The 15931-nt window shown below is 37.4% G+C and overlaps 2 protein-coding genes and 1 pseudogene across 2 annotated transcripts; all 3 read right to left on the bottom strand.

The window, feature by feature from the left end:
• Positions 1–265: 265 nt before the first annotated feature.
• LOC129874378 (isovalerate--CoA ligase AAE2-like) lies at positions 266–2472 on the bottom strand (annotated as a pseudogene).
• Positions 2473–3221: 749 nt separating this feature from the next.
• On the bottom strand, positions 3222–6396 carry LOC129873678 (isovalerate--CoA ligase AAE2-like). The gene is made up of 2 exons (XM_055948814.1): positions 5928–6396; positions 3222–4890 (listed from the first exon to the last, which is right to left on the bottom strand). The coding sequence occupies exons 1-2, from the start codon at positions 6264–6266 to the stop codon at positions 3448–3450; spliced, it is 1782 nt and encodes a 593-aa protein (XP_055804789.1). The 5' UTR covers positions 6267–6396; the 3' UTR covers positions 3222–3447.
• Positions 6397–6996: 600 nt separating this feature from the next.
• Positions 6997–15606, bottom strand: LOC129873057 (isocitrate dehydrogenase [NAD] regulatory subunit 1, mitochondrial-like). The gene is made up of 4 exons (XM_055948054.1): positions 14942–15606; positions 13521–13760; positions 11993–12071; positions 6997–7493 (listed from the first exon to the last, which is right to left on the bottom strand). The coding sequence occupies exons 1-4, from the start codon at positions 15419–15421 to the stop codon at positions 7219–7221; spliced, it is 1074 nt and encodes a 357-aa protein (XP_055804029.1). The 5' UTR covers positions 15422–15606; the 3' UTR covers positions 6997–7218.
• Between the last annotated feature and the right edge of the window lie 325 nt (positions 15607–15931).

The raw sequence follows: 15931 nt of genomic DNA, 5'->3' as shown, positions 1-15931 counted from the left end.
TGAAATATAGTTGCATGAAAATTAAACTTCATTAGGAAATAATTAACATGCCATGTCCACCATGTACAATGTGGGAATTATTAGTTGCATATCACTTTTGAAGAAACTTCAATCTTCAAACATAGTAAAAGAAAGGACTTGTACCACTTGAGAGCAATTTGCATGCTTTTGGACAATATTGAAAGAGAAGGATGATAAACAGAGTTATCAACAATTATTATAGTGAAAGAAAAATCAAATGACAATTTTCTGTTTTATTCAGAATTCAGAAAAGACTACCCAAAGCTTTTGCTTTCTATCTTAGCGCGGTTTTCAGTATCTTGCCAGTTGAATTTTTTGGGAGATCTTGAAATATTATTGTTCGAGGCGCCATGTAATGAGGCAAATTATCCCTGCAGAAGTTGATAATTTCTTGATCAGTAATATTATTAGAACCATCCTTCAACTTCACAAATGCACAAGGTGTCTGCCCCAATGATCATCTGGTCTCGCGACTACTGCTGCTTCAACAACTGCTGGATGACTATACAAAACTGTTTCCACCTCTATTGTGCTCATGTTTTCTCCACCAGAGATTATGATATCTTTCAATCTGTCCTTAACTTCTATGTATCCATCAGGATGTTTAACAGCCAAATCACCGGTATGAAACCATCCACCTTTAAAAGCTTCTTCTGTTGCTTCTTTATCTTTTAGATATCCGCTCATTACAGTATTCCCTCTAAACACAACTTCACCCATTGTCTTACCATCTTCTGTAACCTTTTCCATTGTAACAGGATTTATTATATCCATCGCCTCTAAACAAAGATTTTGCACTCCTTGTCTTGCTTTCAATTCGAATTTTTCTTTTGGAGGCAAAGAATCCCACTCAGGCTTCCACAAACAATATGTACCAGGACCATGTATCTCTGTTATTCCATATACGTGATCTACTCGAAACCCCAGTTCCTCCATTTTGGAAATGATTTGGGGTGGTGGTGATGAACCACTTATCATTATTTTAACCTCGTGTGGAAGTGGTTTTCTGTCACTTACCGGAGAATTCACTATCATGTTTAGAATAGTTGGTGCCCCGCCCATATGTGTGACCTTGTGCTCTGCTATGCTTTCGAATATTGCTTTTGGTGAAACCTGTCTAAGGCAAATACTTGTGCCACCAATTGCTGCTAGACCCCAAGCCAGGAACCACCCGTTGCTGTGAAACATTGGGACGGTCCAAAGGTAAATTAGGCCTTGAACTGATCATCTCATGAAGCATAAATGTAGCAATGGCATTAAGATATGCACCCCTGTGATTGAAAACAACTCCTTTGGGTCGCGATGTTGTTCCAGAAGTATAGTTAACATTAATAGGGTCAAGTTCACTTATTGGCCACCTTATAGAAAATTGGTACTCCCACTTTCAAGGAGGCTTTCATAGTCATGAGTAATAGAATTACCAATAGTAAGAGAAGAATTGTGAGATTCAGGGATTAGAACAAGAAGAGGTGTTATTGCTTTCTCATTAGCAAGAATATCTAGTGCTCGTTGAGCAACTTGGAGCAATTGCTGATCCACAAAGATGACCTTTGCTTCTGAATGTTTCAGAAGTACTGATATCATAGCTGAGTCATGACGGGTATTTAATGTACAAAGAACTGCACCAGCAATTGGTACTGCAAAATGCAGCTCTTGCATTGCATATACATTTGGGGCCAATGTGGCAACCTACAAACCAAATATCTAAAAGATCCATTCAACCTGTTGGAATAACAAACTCAACGTAGTGGTATGAAATCTTATAACATAAAGTAGTCAAATTAAGGCATTCAGTGATTGTCAGTTGTCAAAGCGTAAAGCTCTTTCACTACTGCTAACACAGAAAAGGGAAAAAAAAGATCATGAAAAGTCTTTTCCAATAAACATGGGATTCTAGCTAATCTAATTTAATATACAACTGAATATATCTCCATACATGAAGGAGAATTGCCTCAGTTAAGCATATTGAAGTTTAAAAAAAGAACTAGTACAGTTATTTCCTACTATGCTACCATCCCATATCAAGGAAAACACAACACCATGTCTTGTTAGTGTGGCTTGGTAGTCTTCTTCCATCAAAAAATATAAATGCATGAAGCATGAAATGAATAGAGCCTGAACTTATTTTCTAGTAATAAATGATCATTCTACCAAAAGTCAAGCAATCATTACTTTTAAAAAAGTATTTTCTACAAAGTTCAAGGTTTCGTCTTATTTTCTAACAGAAAATGGGATAGAAGAAACTTACTACATCCCCGAGAGAAATCCCCAGCTCAGACAAAGCAGAGGCAAGCTTTATACACTTAGCATGAGTCTCTTCCCAAGTGTACTAGACAGAAGGTCCATCAATGATGGAAATTCTTCCTCTAATTAAACATTTGCTGCTCTCTCCAAGAAACTTATGGGTGTCAAAGGAACATAGTTTACAGAACATTTAAGAAGACCCTCCATGGATTGTAATAATGACTAAGTTTCGAGACCCTTTGAGACCTGGCAAAAGTTGTGATGCCTCTGAGTGCTTGTGGGCTGAATTTGAACTGAATTGGTACCATATATAAATAAAACTTGGTACCAATTATGAGTGACTTAAGGTGATGGTGATTGTGGAGAAAGTCAGAGGGAATAATACTGAAGAGTAGCATATGGCACCTTTCAAGGAATAACAAATATTGACAATGCAAAGACCTTATACAGAGTTGACAAACCAAGTGAATTAATATTGAAGAGTAGCATCTTTTAGGAATAACATATATTGACAATGTGAAGACCAGTTCAGTGTTGATGATTGATGAAGCAAAGAAACTGAATTGAATATTTTTTGCTTCTTCATCATGAGCGGATAAGATGGGATTTCCAGCGAGAGATAAGAAGTTAACCTGTAACTTTATGTACAATCAAAACAGGCTATAGACAGCAATGATGCATCAATTTTGAATTACTAACAAATGACAGATAACAAACGTTTTAGCAGCAAAACTTTTATCAAAAAATTCATACTGGCAGAGTATATAATTTAAATCCTATTCAAATTTGAGGGCTCACATGATATCCTCTTTATTAGTAATACATTTGCCACGACCTTACAGATAAATTTGAATAGGATTTAAATTATATACTCTGCCAGTATGAATTTTTTGATATTAAATTTGATAGTCTTTTGCAATCGATGAAGTAGATTGTAGAGTAATGAAAACTAAGCTTCATTAGCAAAGATCTACCATGTCCAGCTTGTACAATATGGAGATTAGCATACACCTTTTGAGGAGAAGTCTATCTTTAAAACACAAAAAATAAGATAAACAGATTACATTATAGAAGTCTTTCAGTTCTAGGAAAATCTCAAACAGTAAATGGAATAGAAGAATGACACTCAGACTTAACAAAAATTATCATCAAAGAAAAACAAAGTTCCTTTTCCCATTTCCTTTAGCAAAGACTTCCCAAGGCTCTGGCTTTCTCTCTTAGAATGAACTTTTGTATCTTGCCTGTTGAAGTTTTTGGGAGATCTTGAAATATCACTGTTCGGGGCGCCATGTAGTGAGGCAAGTTATCCCTGCAGAAGTTGATAATTTCTTGATCACTAACATTATTAGAACCATCCTTCAACTTCACAAATGCACAAGGTGTCTGCCCCCAGTGATTATCTGGTCGCGCGACCACTGCTGTTTCAAAAACTGCCGGATGACTATAAAGAACTCTTTCCACCTCTACTGTGCTTATGTTTTCTCCACCGGAGATTATGATATCTTTCAATCTGTCCTTAACTTCTATGTATCCATCAGGATGTTTAACGGCCAAATCACCACTATGAAACCATCCACCTTTAAAAGTTTCTTTTGTTGCTTCTTCATCTTTTAGATATCCACTCATTACAGTATTCCCTCTAAACATAATTTCACCTATTGTCTTACCATCTTCTGGTACTTTCTCCATTGTAAGAGGGTCCATCACATCCACTGCCTCTGAACAAAGATGTTGCACCCCTTGTCTTGCTTTCAATTTGTACTTTTCATTTGGTGGTAAAGAATCCCACTCAGGCTTCCACAAACAATATGTACCTGGACCATATGTCTCTGTTAGTCCATATAAGTGATGTACTCGAAACCCGAGTTCCTCCATTTTGGAAAGGATTTGTGGAGGTGGTGGTGAACCACCTGTCATTATGTTGACCTTGTGAGGAAGTGGTTTTCTGTCTCTTACGGGTGAATTCACAATCATGTTCATCACAGTTGGTGCCCCACTCATGTGTGTGACCTTGTGTTCTGCTATGTTTTCAAATATGTTTTTCGGATAAACCTGTCTGAGGCAAATGCTGGTGCCACCAAGTGCTGCTAGACCCCAAGTCAGGCACCATCCGTTGCAGTGAAACGTTGGGACGGTCCAAAGGTAAACAGGCCATGAACTCATCTCATGAAGCATAAATGTAGCAATGGTATTGAGATATGCACCTCTGTGATTGTAAACAACCCCTTTGGGTCGCGATGTTGTTCCAGAAGTATAGTTAACACTAATAGGGTCAAATTCACTTGTCGGCCACCTTACAGAGAATTCGCTATTACCACTTTCCAGGAGGCTTTCATATTCATAAGAATTCGAATTAACAATAGTAGGAGAAGAATTTTCAGAGTCAGAGATTAGTACAAGAAGAGGTGGTATTGCTTTTTCATTAGCAAGAATATCTAGTGCTCCTTGAGCAAGTTGGAGCAAGTGTTGATCCACAAATATGACCTTTGCTTCAGAATGCCTGAGCAGTACTGATAACATAGCTGAATCATGACGTGTATTCAATGTACAAAGAACTGCTCCAGCCATTGGTACTGCAAAATGCAGCTCTTGCATTGCGTATACATTTCGGGCCAATGTTGCAACCTACAGAAACAATTTCAAATCTATGAAAATGGCAGAGTAAATAATTTAAATTTCTTAACCTGCTGGAACGTACAACTTTTTCCTACTATGTTTACTATCCTATATCAAAGGACAGATAAACCCCCTAGCTTGTTTGTGTGACACCTCGAGAGTCCCAGGATATGAACTTTATGAGTTCAGAATGCAATCGACTCAATCATTTTATTTACTGCTAAAATGATTGTAGGAACTTTCTCTATGATACATGAAAATTATTCATTTCTATTAATCTAACAGTCTTTGCATCATATTTTCTTTCGAGTTTAACCAAATTTTAAAAAATTAAAAATAAACAACGTTAAAACTTCAATATAGAATGTATAACTCAACATGAAGCCTAAACAATGATACGGCTACGTTCTTTTTTCAAATATTATCGAGAACACTATCACACTTAAAACAAGATGTGAACCTAATAATTACTTCTATTTTAAAAAACAAGAAGATTGAGTTATTTCAATAATACTTTATAAGAAAGCGATCATTAAAGTTACAATCAGTCATTCATAAGTTAAAAAAAATGGATCCTAAATCATAATTATAGTATTAATTTTTGGTAATTATAATAGTTATAGTATTAAACATCCCCATATTAAGAAGAATCACAATAAATCTATACAAATTTTAAAAAGTAAGGTTACATAAAATTTCACAATATTAAAAACTTGTGTGGGGGCAAGCATGCGTGTCCGTATTGGCTACTTTTTTTTTTCCTTTTTTAGGAATAATTACAGACCAATATCTTTGGATAATCTAGTTTAAGTTGTGTATATTTAAGTATAATATACATAACCAGTGTGTAGGTTTTATAAATTTCCGTCATATTCATGATAAATAAGTTTGGCCTAACTGTACGTACCGGTAGTTTTCCTTTCGGTTTGACTTTTTTGGACACTCCCTAGTTATATTCTAAGAGATGTTCAGAATGTATCGTTACCCACTTCATTTTTAGTAATCATATTTTGCAACAGAAAATGGATTAAAATTTAGAAATTTACCATATCCCCACGAGAAATCCCAAGCTCAGACAAAGCAGAAGCCAGCTTTATGCACCTAGCATATGTCTCTTCCCAAGTATATTTGACAGAAGGTCCATCAATGATAGAAGTTCTTCCTCTAAATGCATTTGCTGCTCTCTCCAAAAAACTTATAGGTGTCAAAGGAACATAATTTACAGAACATTTAAGCAAACCCTCCATGGATCGCAACGACGACTCAGTTGGAAGATCCATCGAAACCTGACACATGTAATGGCGAGGTCTCTGAGTAGTTGTAGGTTGATTTTGAACTGAAATGGTCATACATATAAAATTTCTTGTTAGTCCTGAGTGACTCATGATGGTAATGGAGCGCACAGAAAAAAGGAATAATATTGAAGGGTGGTATATGAAACAACTTCAAAACCCAAATTTATTAGCAACGTGATGGGAAGACTAGATTACAGTTGGCAAAACAAAGAAAACTTGAATTAAGTAGTATTTCTTATTTGTTCATCGTGATGGTGAATGGTCAGTATTATAAAACCAGCAATTAATGCTCAAACGTGAGCTGAACCGGATATGATGGGATTTGCAAGCAATAAGTCAACCTGTAATTTTATGTAATCTGTACATCTCCATTTCGTTTCACCACAATCAAATGAGATAACCGTTGCGTGAATAAACCTTTACATAACTATTTAAGCAAAATGACGATATTCTGGAGTACACTAGAATAGATTTAACTAATTTAAATATCACAAAGGTACATCTTAGATTTGGTCTTCTCTTGAAGTGGAAAATAACGAACACAAACAATTGCAAAATGGATAAAAAGAGTAAGGTATGAATCACCAGTCATTTCACTAACCACGGAAAAATAAGTATAAAAAAAAAAGGAATGAAATGACAACGAAAGAGAGAAATAAAGAAAGTAGATTGCACTACACATGGCTAATAAAATAAAAACAGATCAAATAAATAAATGACGAAGAGGACATGCATTCCCACTGCTCACAGAGAAATAAAGAAAAAAAATAAAAAAAGATCAAAGAAATTAAACACCAAACAAAATTCCTTCCAAGTAATATGGACACAGCAAAAAGTGATCTTTTACAGATTTTTATGCACAGGGCATAGACAGCAGTTATGCATCAATTTTGAATTATTAACCAATGACAAAGATAATAAGAATTGTAGCAGCAAAATTCTCAGAAAGTTAAAACAAAATTGCAGCTGCGCAAAAAATGGGCCAAGTAGATCTCTGGACAGTGAATAATTCTCCTAAACACTTGTCGAGTGTTATTGCCGATTAGTCTAAAGCAGCTATAATTGCATCAACAACTTCTTGGGTGGTGCTATCCCCTCCAACATCCTTTGTCTTGAATTTTCCCTCTGCTATTACACGTCTTACAGCAGTTTCTAAACGATCAGCAAATGACGGAAATTCAAGATGTCTCAGCATCATTGCTGACGACATAAGAAGCGCCACCGGATTTGCTTTCTTAAGCTTCAATATCTTTTCGTTGCCAACATTCCCAGCTGAAGCACCTTGCTCAAAAACTGCTTGATCAGCGCCAACATTACCTGAGAAAATAACAGTCCAACATTATGTCTCATACGCTGCCTAATAGTTGAGGAAGAAACACTGAGAATATTCTAATTGATCCCTGAGAGACGCTATTAATGATCTGTAGAATAGACAAGGATGAGACATTTAATCTTTCTTCCAACAAATGAAGTGTGAACAAGTACTGATGTGCATTGTGGGGATGTCTTGTAAGAATAAGCAGTCACTCATAAAGAGGGTTCTACTGCATTTTGTTAAGTATTACTCCCTCCGTTTCAATTTGTTTGTCTTATTTTGACTTGAAGTAAAGACAACTTTTGAAACCTGTGGTCATAAACTAAAGATATGTCAAATGTACCAAAATGTCATTTAGTCTTGTGGTCTTAAATATGCCACATGGAAAGTTGGAATTAAGGAGTTACTAGAAAAGGAAAGAGACTTTCTTTTTTAAACGGACTAAAAAGGAAAGTAGAACAAACAAATTGAAACGGGGGAGTTAGCAACTAGTCTAGATGTCCCAAATAAGCAAAAGGGCACTAAACAATTCAGCAACCAACCAACATCTAAAATCAAATGGATATCATTATACTGGAAGCTTCTTTATCAACACTTCTACTCCGTCATAGAGGAGGGGGTCAAAGAAGAGATGTAGTGGCTCAGGGTCAAGCATCACAATTGTTCACCCATACCAGCCCCATTGAGAAGTTGGAACTTACAAAGTTAACAGAAAGATTCAATCTCAAGAGATATCGAAACCACAAAATAATTGACCAGCTGTATTTCTATTAGACATGCTAGCTGAGCAACCAACAGCGAAGTTTGGAAAAATATAAAGATCCATCCAAAAGAAAAAGGAAAAGAAAAGCAACACCGAACGAGGTAATTGAGCAGCAATATCACTCCCTTCAAGCTACTACAACCGGAGTTGGATGAAGTTAGACTGAGTGGAGGATGCCAGCTAGGCCTCACCAATATACCTACACAGGATGATGAACATTGGAGTTCACAAGACTTGAATTGTGGCTGTACCATTGGAGAAATGAATAGGAAACTGTCTCAATTATACACACACACATAGCTGTGCTAATCCCCACATTCCAACAATATTGGCTTGTGATCTACATGGCTTTTGGTCTAGCATACTGGTTTATCTTTTTGAAAAATTCACCATTCCACAGAGAATAGAAATATCTATTCCCAAAGCAAGCAGGTCTTTCTCCTTCACTACACCAAGTAAATTGCCTTCCAGTATTAGTGGATCCACAGGTCCATCTCTTATGAAACTTGAAAACATTTTTTTTAGATTTTGATGGTAGAGAAGCATTCACCTTTTACAAAGAAAATTTGAGAAAATTGAATCTCCATTAACGACTCAAGGTCTATCCCATAAACACTCCCAACTGCAGCTAACTCGAACCATGCATCCCTTATTTCTCTAAGAGGATGAGTGAAATCCACTAAAAGTCCTGTTAGTATAATAGAAGTCGAGTAATTACGCTTTAGAGGTTCTTTGCACAGCCAGAATCTATTATGTCACTGAATAACAACGTCACAATTTTTCCTCTCTGACCCCAGCTCAGTCAATTCCACCCATCTAGATCCCAATATTTATGTTACGGATGTCATTATTAACCTTATCAATTTCCTGAAAGCAATAGAAGCCTGCTTTCCATTTCCTGATGAGCATGTTTAGCATAAATCTCTTCTATTTGTTCTTCAACCCCCTAAATTCCAGCATATTATCATTTTGCAACTTCCGCCGCCTTTCTTTCCTTGCTTCTCTCTGCCTCCTCCCCTTAATTTATGTGGAATTTTAGGTTTTGAGCTCCATTTGGTCTTTCGACCTCTAATCCCCTACACTTCTCAAATTGTGGTTTTTGCCCAGGACTCTGCCCTCTCCCACCCATTTCCTTTTTGTTCTGATGAAAAGGGATAGGAATCTTCTTCAAACCCTGCAAATACACTCTTAGATGTTTACTCAGATTGAGCACATTCTTTCCAACCCAGGTACAATCCAATTTCATTGTAGTGGAAGCAATTTTATTTTCTGTCATCTCTGTAATAAGGGAGGAGTACACTGAATGACACTGCCATTGGCCCTGGTTCACCGATTAGTTGCACAGTTGTTGTAGTCATCTCCTCTAATCCTTGGCTCTGTGGAATGCAATTGATTGTGTGACATCCTTTTCTGATTTGTCATCCAGAGATAGTTAATTTTGTTCACCTACCTTTTACAAAAGTTAACTCAGCACTAAGTTCAAATTTCTTTGTTCTTTTATAATTTTTATAAACCTAATAAAATCTTTTTCCTTATGGCTATATAAAACATATTAAATAAAAAATTATCAAAATATTTTGATAAAATTTCTATGGGCCAATTTGGGCTACATATCAGCCCATTTTTGGATGGGCTGTTACAGGTTGGGGTAAAATGGGCTAAGCTAATGACCCACCCAAACTTAAGCGGGTTGGGCGAGTTGTGTTTTTATGGGTTAATGTTGTCACCCCTATTTCCATCATTAAGCAAAAGCTTATCCGGTCTGGCTAAGTTTCCCAGTTTGAATTCCCCACTTGTCCAGAAGTTGTTTGGTTCATTATAGTTTTAAGGAAAATTTGTGAAATTAGTAGAGGTATCCAGGGCTGGCCATCTCTATTTGTCAAAATTTGCATTTTACATTGATCTTTACTCTGAGCCTATGACGTCTTATGTTCTGCATCCAAGTCATCATTGCAGACCGAATTGACACCAAGTATCTCCAATTGCTTACCTCAAATGTCACCGCGCCTGAATTTTCTTTTCCTAAGCCCTAATACAAAAATCTAGCCTATCAAAGGTGTCTTTTGTTTCTTGAAACCATGTCCACTTACAAATATCCACCACAAACATTTCCTTTCATTCGGACAGAATAAACATCACAAGTTCAATGGAAGCCCCACCCGTCTAGTCTAATCCACATGTCACTTGGTTTAGCCTTAGGCTGATGACAGGCCGGATCAGAGACCATCATTCAAGGAAGAGCTTGACTTTTGAATATCATTCAACAAACTTGAATCTCTGTAATATCCTTCAAAGGGAATCCTACAACAACATACTCAATGAAATCTCATAGGTGGGGTTTGGGGAGGGTAGAGTGTACGCAGACCTTACCCCTACCTCATGGAGGTAGAAAGACTATTTCCTAAAGACCCTCGGCACAAGTAACGCCTATCAAAGCAGTTTGAAAAAGAAAATACAAAAGTAGAAAAAACAGCAAATAATAGGGAAAGCATTATATAGCATTTAACAATAGCAAAAAAAGGAACAACAAAATAATGCAATAACCGAGGCACAAGAAACAACAGGTAGTAACAGAAATCGGAGGACAAGATACGACGCATATCATGCAAATACTTCAAAGGGAATCCACAAAGGAAAAATGTGCCATTCATCTTAGTGACCCATGTTCTGAGCCTATCTCTACACCTCCAACAAATGAGAGACCTCTGTTATGTGAGCTCCATTGTTCAAATTAAAAACTTCTTAAGATAACCTAATCCGTAGTGTACCAAAATTTCTTCGCTTGAAATTCTGTGATCCTCCTCTACTAAATTTTGTGCGACTTTAGCTCTCATTTCTAGCCCTCAGATAAACAACCTCTGCGGAAGAATTCTCTGTTCCAACCTAATGTGAATAAGGTTGTCTAAATCTGCTAGCCTTTTCTAGATGAATTTTCTATAGTTAGGTTATGCCTTCCCAGAAGGGGAGCCTTGGAGTAACTGGTAAAGTTGTTGCCATGTGACCAGGAGGTCACGGGTTCAAGCCTTGGAAACAGCCTCTGGCAGAAATGCAAGGCAAGGCTGCGTACAATAGACCCTTGTGGTCAGGCCCTTCCCCGGACCCCGCGCATAGCGGGAGCTTTAGTGCACCGGGCTGCCCTTTTTTTTTTAGGTTATGTCTTCCCAGCCTAAGTCTGCTAACCTATGGCATGACTGTGTTAGTCCTCCTTTTGCCTAGCACTGATAGAATGAGAACATACCGAGTAAGTGGTAGCTATAGTTGTAATCTCAATCTGAAAAGATCTCCATTACCTCTGCCTTGATTTCCCAGACCTAATGGCAATCTGGTTCTACTGAAGTCCGACAGATGATGCGCCTATCCACTCTATTCCTGCTTATTCCTTTTCTTTGCAAGTACCTCGAGTTCTATAATATATGATTCTTCTATCCATTTAGAGAATTTATTGGATCAATTTTCCATTCTTAATCAGTATAGCTAGACTTAAGTTACCGAGAATATCAATCTACAAAGGAGCTCGTTCTTTTGGCTGCCAGAAAGTTTAACAGGTTTAGATCACCGGAATTCTATTTGATGAAATGTGAGCTACAGACTAGCCACCAATATCTTAATTTAGTGAAAATCCTAAGATCAAATTGTCATCTATAGACCAAAAAAGACTGCTAATGCCAGCAAAAGTCAACACCTTAGCATAATAGATAGATGTAAATCATTCAAAATATATATATCAGAAAGATTTACCTCCTGGCATGATTCCTGTGCCACCAGCAATGCCAGCAGCCGTATTTGCAATCAAATTTCCGTAGAGGTTGGGAGTCACCTACATATTGCAATATGTTGTATTTCAGCACCAAGATTATCAGCTATGTCTCAAAATGAGGATAAAAGATTTTAAAAGGCAGAATAAAACACTAAATTTTGCATATGGACCGATGCAGGAAAGCTATGACTCGTAATCTACAAAAACCACCATGAGAAAGGCAGGGGTGGTGATACCTACCTTTGCTAATCTTAAATGTTTTTCCATCCATACTTTCTCAGTGATATCCTACTTTTATAAGGTAAGCTTTTATAGATATATGACAAGCAACAAGGGTATGCTGGAGCATTGAACCAGTTACAAGCTTCTGTCAGTTATAACAGAGTGTGTAAGGAGTTTAGAAAAAGGTCAGACATGACCTCAACATTCTGAGTAACATTTGTATTTGCCATGTTATCGAAAAAGAAAGCAAGAGTATACATTTGAATTTGAGACTATGCACATTATCTTGTTTGTGTTCAAAAATTCTGGCATTCCTCTCTCTCTCTAGTTAGTCCACGAAATAGCTGCCAGGATAGGATTCCATAATCCCCTTTCTCTTAAGTTGCACCAACTGAGGCAAGCATTTTTCCCAAAACCAATCAAGCTCAGTGATTCATACTAGTAGCCGTAGTATTACTCTTGTAGTTTCTTGTCCTAAGATTTTGTTACTACATGTTGTTTCTTGTACTTTGATTATCGTGTTATTTTGTTGTAGTGACTGTTCAACATGCTTTGTTATGCTTTCACATCTATTACTTCTTTTTTTGGATTGCCTAGGGCTGAGGGTCTATCGAAAACAACCTCTCTACCTCTGTCTGAGGTGGGGATAAGGTCTGCATACGCTCTAACCTCCCCAGAGGCCCAAACCCACTTTGTGGTACTACATTGGGTATGTTTTTGTTGTGAAGCTCACTGATTCATATCATTTACAAGAAAATCAAAGAGGCCGCTCAAGGGAAGTCCCAGGTGCATATTATCCAAGTTATAGGAGAAGGAAAAAGACTTAAATATTTTTGCTGACATTGTCATTTGGACTCTGTTATTACGTCACATCACTTGTCTCGACCATTACCAGTAAGAACACAAAATAAAAGGTCAAAGTAGATGCTAGAGACATCGTGGGTAGGCCCTTTGACTACATAAGCAACTCTATGAAGATTCCAGTTTCCAACATCATTTGCATGCCGTTAATCCATGGCGAGTACCATATGAACTAGTCTCATAGCAGCTTCAAGAAAGTCTTGAACTTCAAAAGCAAGCCATTTATCCAACTACACACAAACAACAGACAGGACAATCTCCCAGCATGCCCACCTCTCCTCAATGAATAAACAAGATTGATAGCACTCACCATTAGACTTTATTTTGTGATAAACCTAGATGACACCATTAGATATCAGTTGTATAAAAGAAGCCAGAATTTAAGGACCAAGTAAAGAGAAAAGCCAAGGAAGCATATTCCCATACCATGACATCAAATTGCTCTGGCTTTGAGACAAGTTGCATGCAGCAATTATCCACAATAATCTCCTCATACTGTATTTCTGGATACTTAACTGCAACTTCCCTACAGGATTCTAAGAATAGACCATCTGCAAGTTTCATAATGTTGGCTTTGTGCACAGCTGTGACTTTCTTTCTTTTGTTTACATTAGCATACTCAAACGCAAATTTTGCTATTCGTTCTGAGCAATATTTTGTTATCACCTGGAAAAAGGAAAGCATGAAAGTACAGGATAAAGCAAGTTGTGGAACAGGAAAACTTTACAGACGAGTCGATATAATAAGGAGAACAGCAAAGGAAAATTGGTGAAGAGAAAAAACAACTCCTTTTCTTAGAAGGATCAAGAAGCGAGCATATAAGAATATCACTAAACCATATAGGCAGAAATTGGTAAAGTTACAAAATAAACAATTCTATAAAGAAAAAATCACATGTCCATCTTGCTAAGCTGGCCCATTTCTCTAACATTTTGAAGTGACCAGGTAAAGATAAGCTCTAACCGTGCAACTATTCCTCATGCACAAACCAAGATCAAACAGGTTCAACTGCAGCTGACAATCTATACACTTCACTCAAGATTACATCATCAATCAAGCATATTCTATATATGGTAATAATGTCAAGGATAAATAAAGTGAAGAAGATATGCTATGCTTCTGAAAAATTGCACTCTCCAGAATAAGGATGGAGCGCAAAAGGTACTCCCCATTTAATCGATAATGTGCATAGTACCCAACATGGGGCCTGCCATACTAACCTAATAAGGAACCAGTGCTTTGTTGTGACCCCTGCCATCATACATGGGGACTTGTGCATACTACCCAACAAAGGGGCTAAACATGATTATGATCTAAAATCTCAAGGATAAGTGCACATTTGAAACCGGGCATAGTTGTATTCTCATAAAAATTTGAGAATTCAGAGTACCCAAATGTACATGAGTCGTCTACACGTCCAATCCTACTTTTAAAAAGTAGACAATCCCATTTTTTAGATACAGTAAAGTTAGATATAACAACAAGAACTATGCCCCCATAGTAGCAGAGGTTGGCTATATGAATCTCAATATCAATTAGTACCATCTCGACCAGCTTCATTCCAATTGTCAATAAAGGCTCCTTAAAAACACCTAAAGTTGTACCAGCATGACTCTAGGGATTTTGGCTTCCATTGTATTTGTCTTAGCAAAACACACGTGTTCCCAAAGAGGTCTTTTGAACAGCTTTCTAGCTTGTCATTTTCTTAACACGTCCAATATTCACCAAAATTTAAAGACAATACTGCCCAACTTTCCACAAAGGCAGAATTAAGCAAAGATTATGAATCTAACAGACTCACCTCACATACTAAAATAACAAAGTTTTCAAACTGAAAATTGCAGTACCTTAAGGCTCTCAACGACACCAGGAACAACCTCATGCTCAAGGCCAGCATACTCTCCCTCAGTATTCTCCCTAATCACCACAATATCCACATCCTCATGCCGAGTAGGCAACCCTGGCAGAGTAAAACAATGCACAATGGAAGCGTACAAATCGAGCTCTTTCCTCATTTGCACGTTGAGTGAACTAACACCTCCACCAACAGGAGTCCTTAGCCCTCCTTTCAGACAAACCTTATTCTTCTTAATCGAATCAATTACTTCCTCCGGTATACACTTCATATCACCACGCACTTCGTATCGCTCAAAGTAAACAGGTGCCTTCATCGCCTGCATCACTTGTTCGACTGAATCGGTTACCAGTGTACCTACGCCGTCGCCTGGGATCAGCGTGACGGCTCGTGGCGAGGCGTTAGAGGTGAAACAACGATTAGTCGATTGTTGGATGAGTTGTTTAAGGATCGGGAAGGATTTCCGAGCCATATCTACTTAATTTTGATTTTGATTTGCGTTGGATTCTGATGGCTTTAGGTAGCCATGAAAGGGCAGTGAAGAGAGTCGGAGCAGACACGGAAAAAAGGAGAAGAAAGCGAAGAGACTGGTAGCAATGCGCGCCACATTTTGTGTGAACCGCTAAAGAATAGCCGGTTTCCTGAATAAATCTGACCAAATACCACTTTATGTACCGTATGTCACGTGCTACAATTTCGAGATTCAAACTCGAAAAATTAAGTAAAAATAAAGGCATATAAATATTATTCATATATTGTATTAATAAGGAGCTTGGGCGCTGTAACCATTCAGCCATGAATGCAAAAAGACACGAGTGAATTAGGTTTTGCAATAGTTTTCTTACTTTCTTTCGATATCTTTAATGTCAATAATTTGTGAGATAAGAGTAAAGCATTCTTTCGAATTTGAAGATATAACATAAATAATGACCTTTTTCATTGGAATGTCAGTAGGTTAGGCAGCTTTAAGTTTTTTTATATT

This window comes from Solanum dulcamara, chromosome 11, assembly GCF_947179165.1.
Source record: "Solanum dulcamara chromosome 11, daSolDulc1.2, whole genome shotgun sequence".
Classification (NCBI taxonomy): Eukaryota; Viridiplantae; Streptophyta; class Magnoliopsida; order Solanales; family Solanaceae; genus Solanum; species Solanum dulcamara.
Note: the sequence above shows the minus strand (reverse complement) of the source record. Positions and strands in the feature narration are given on the sequence as shown.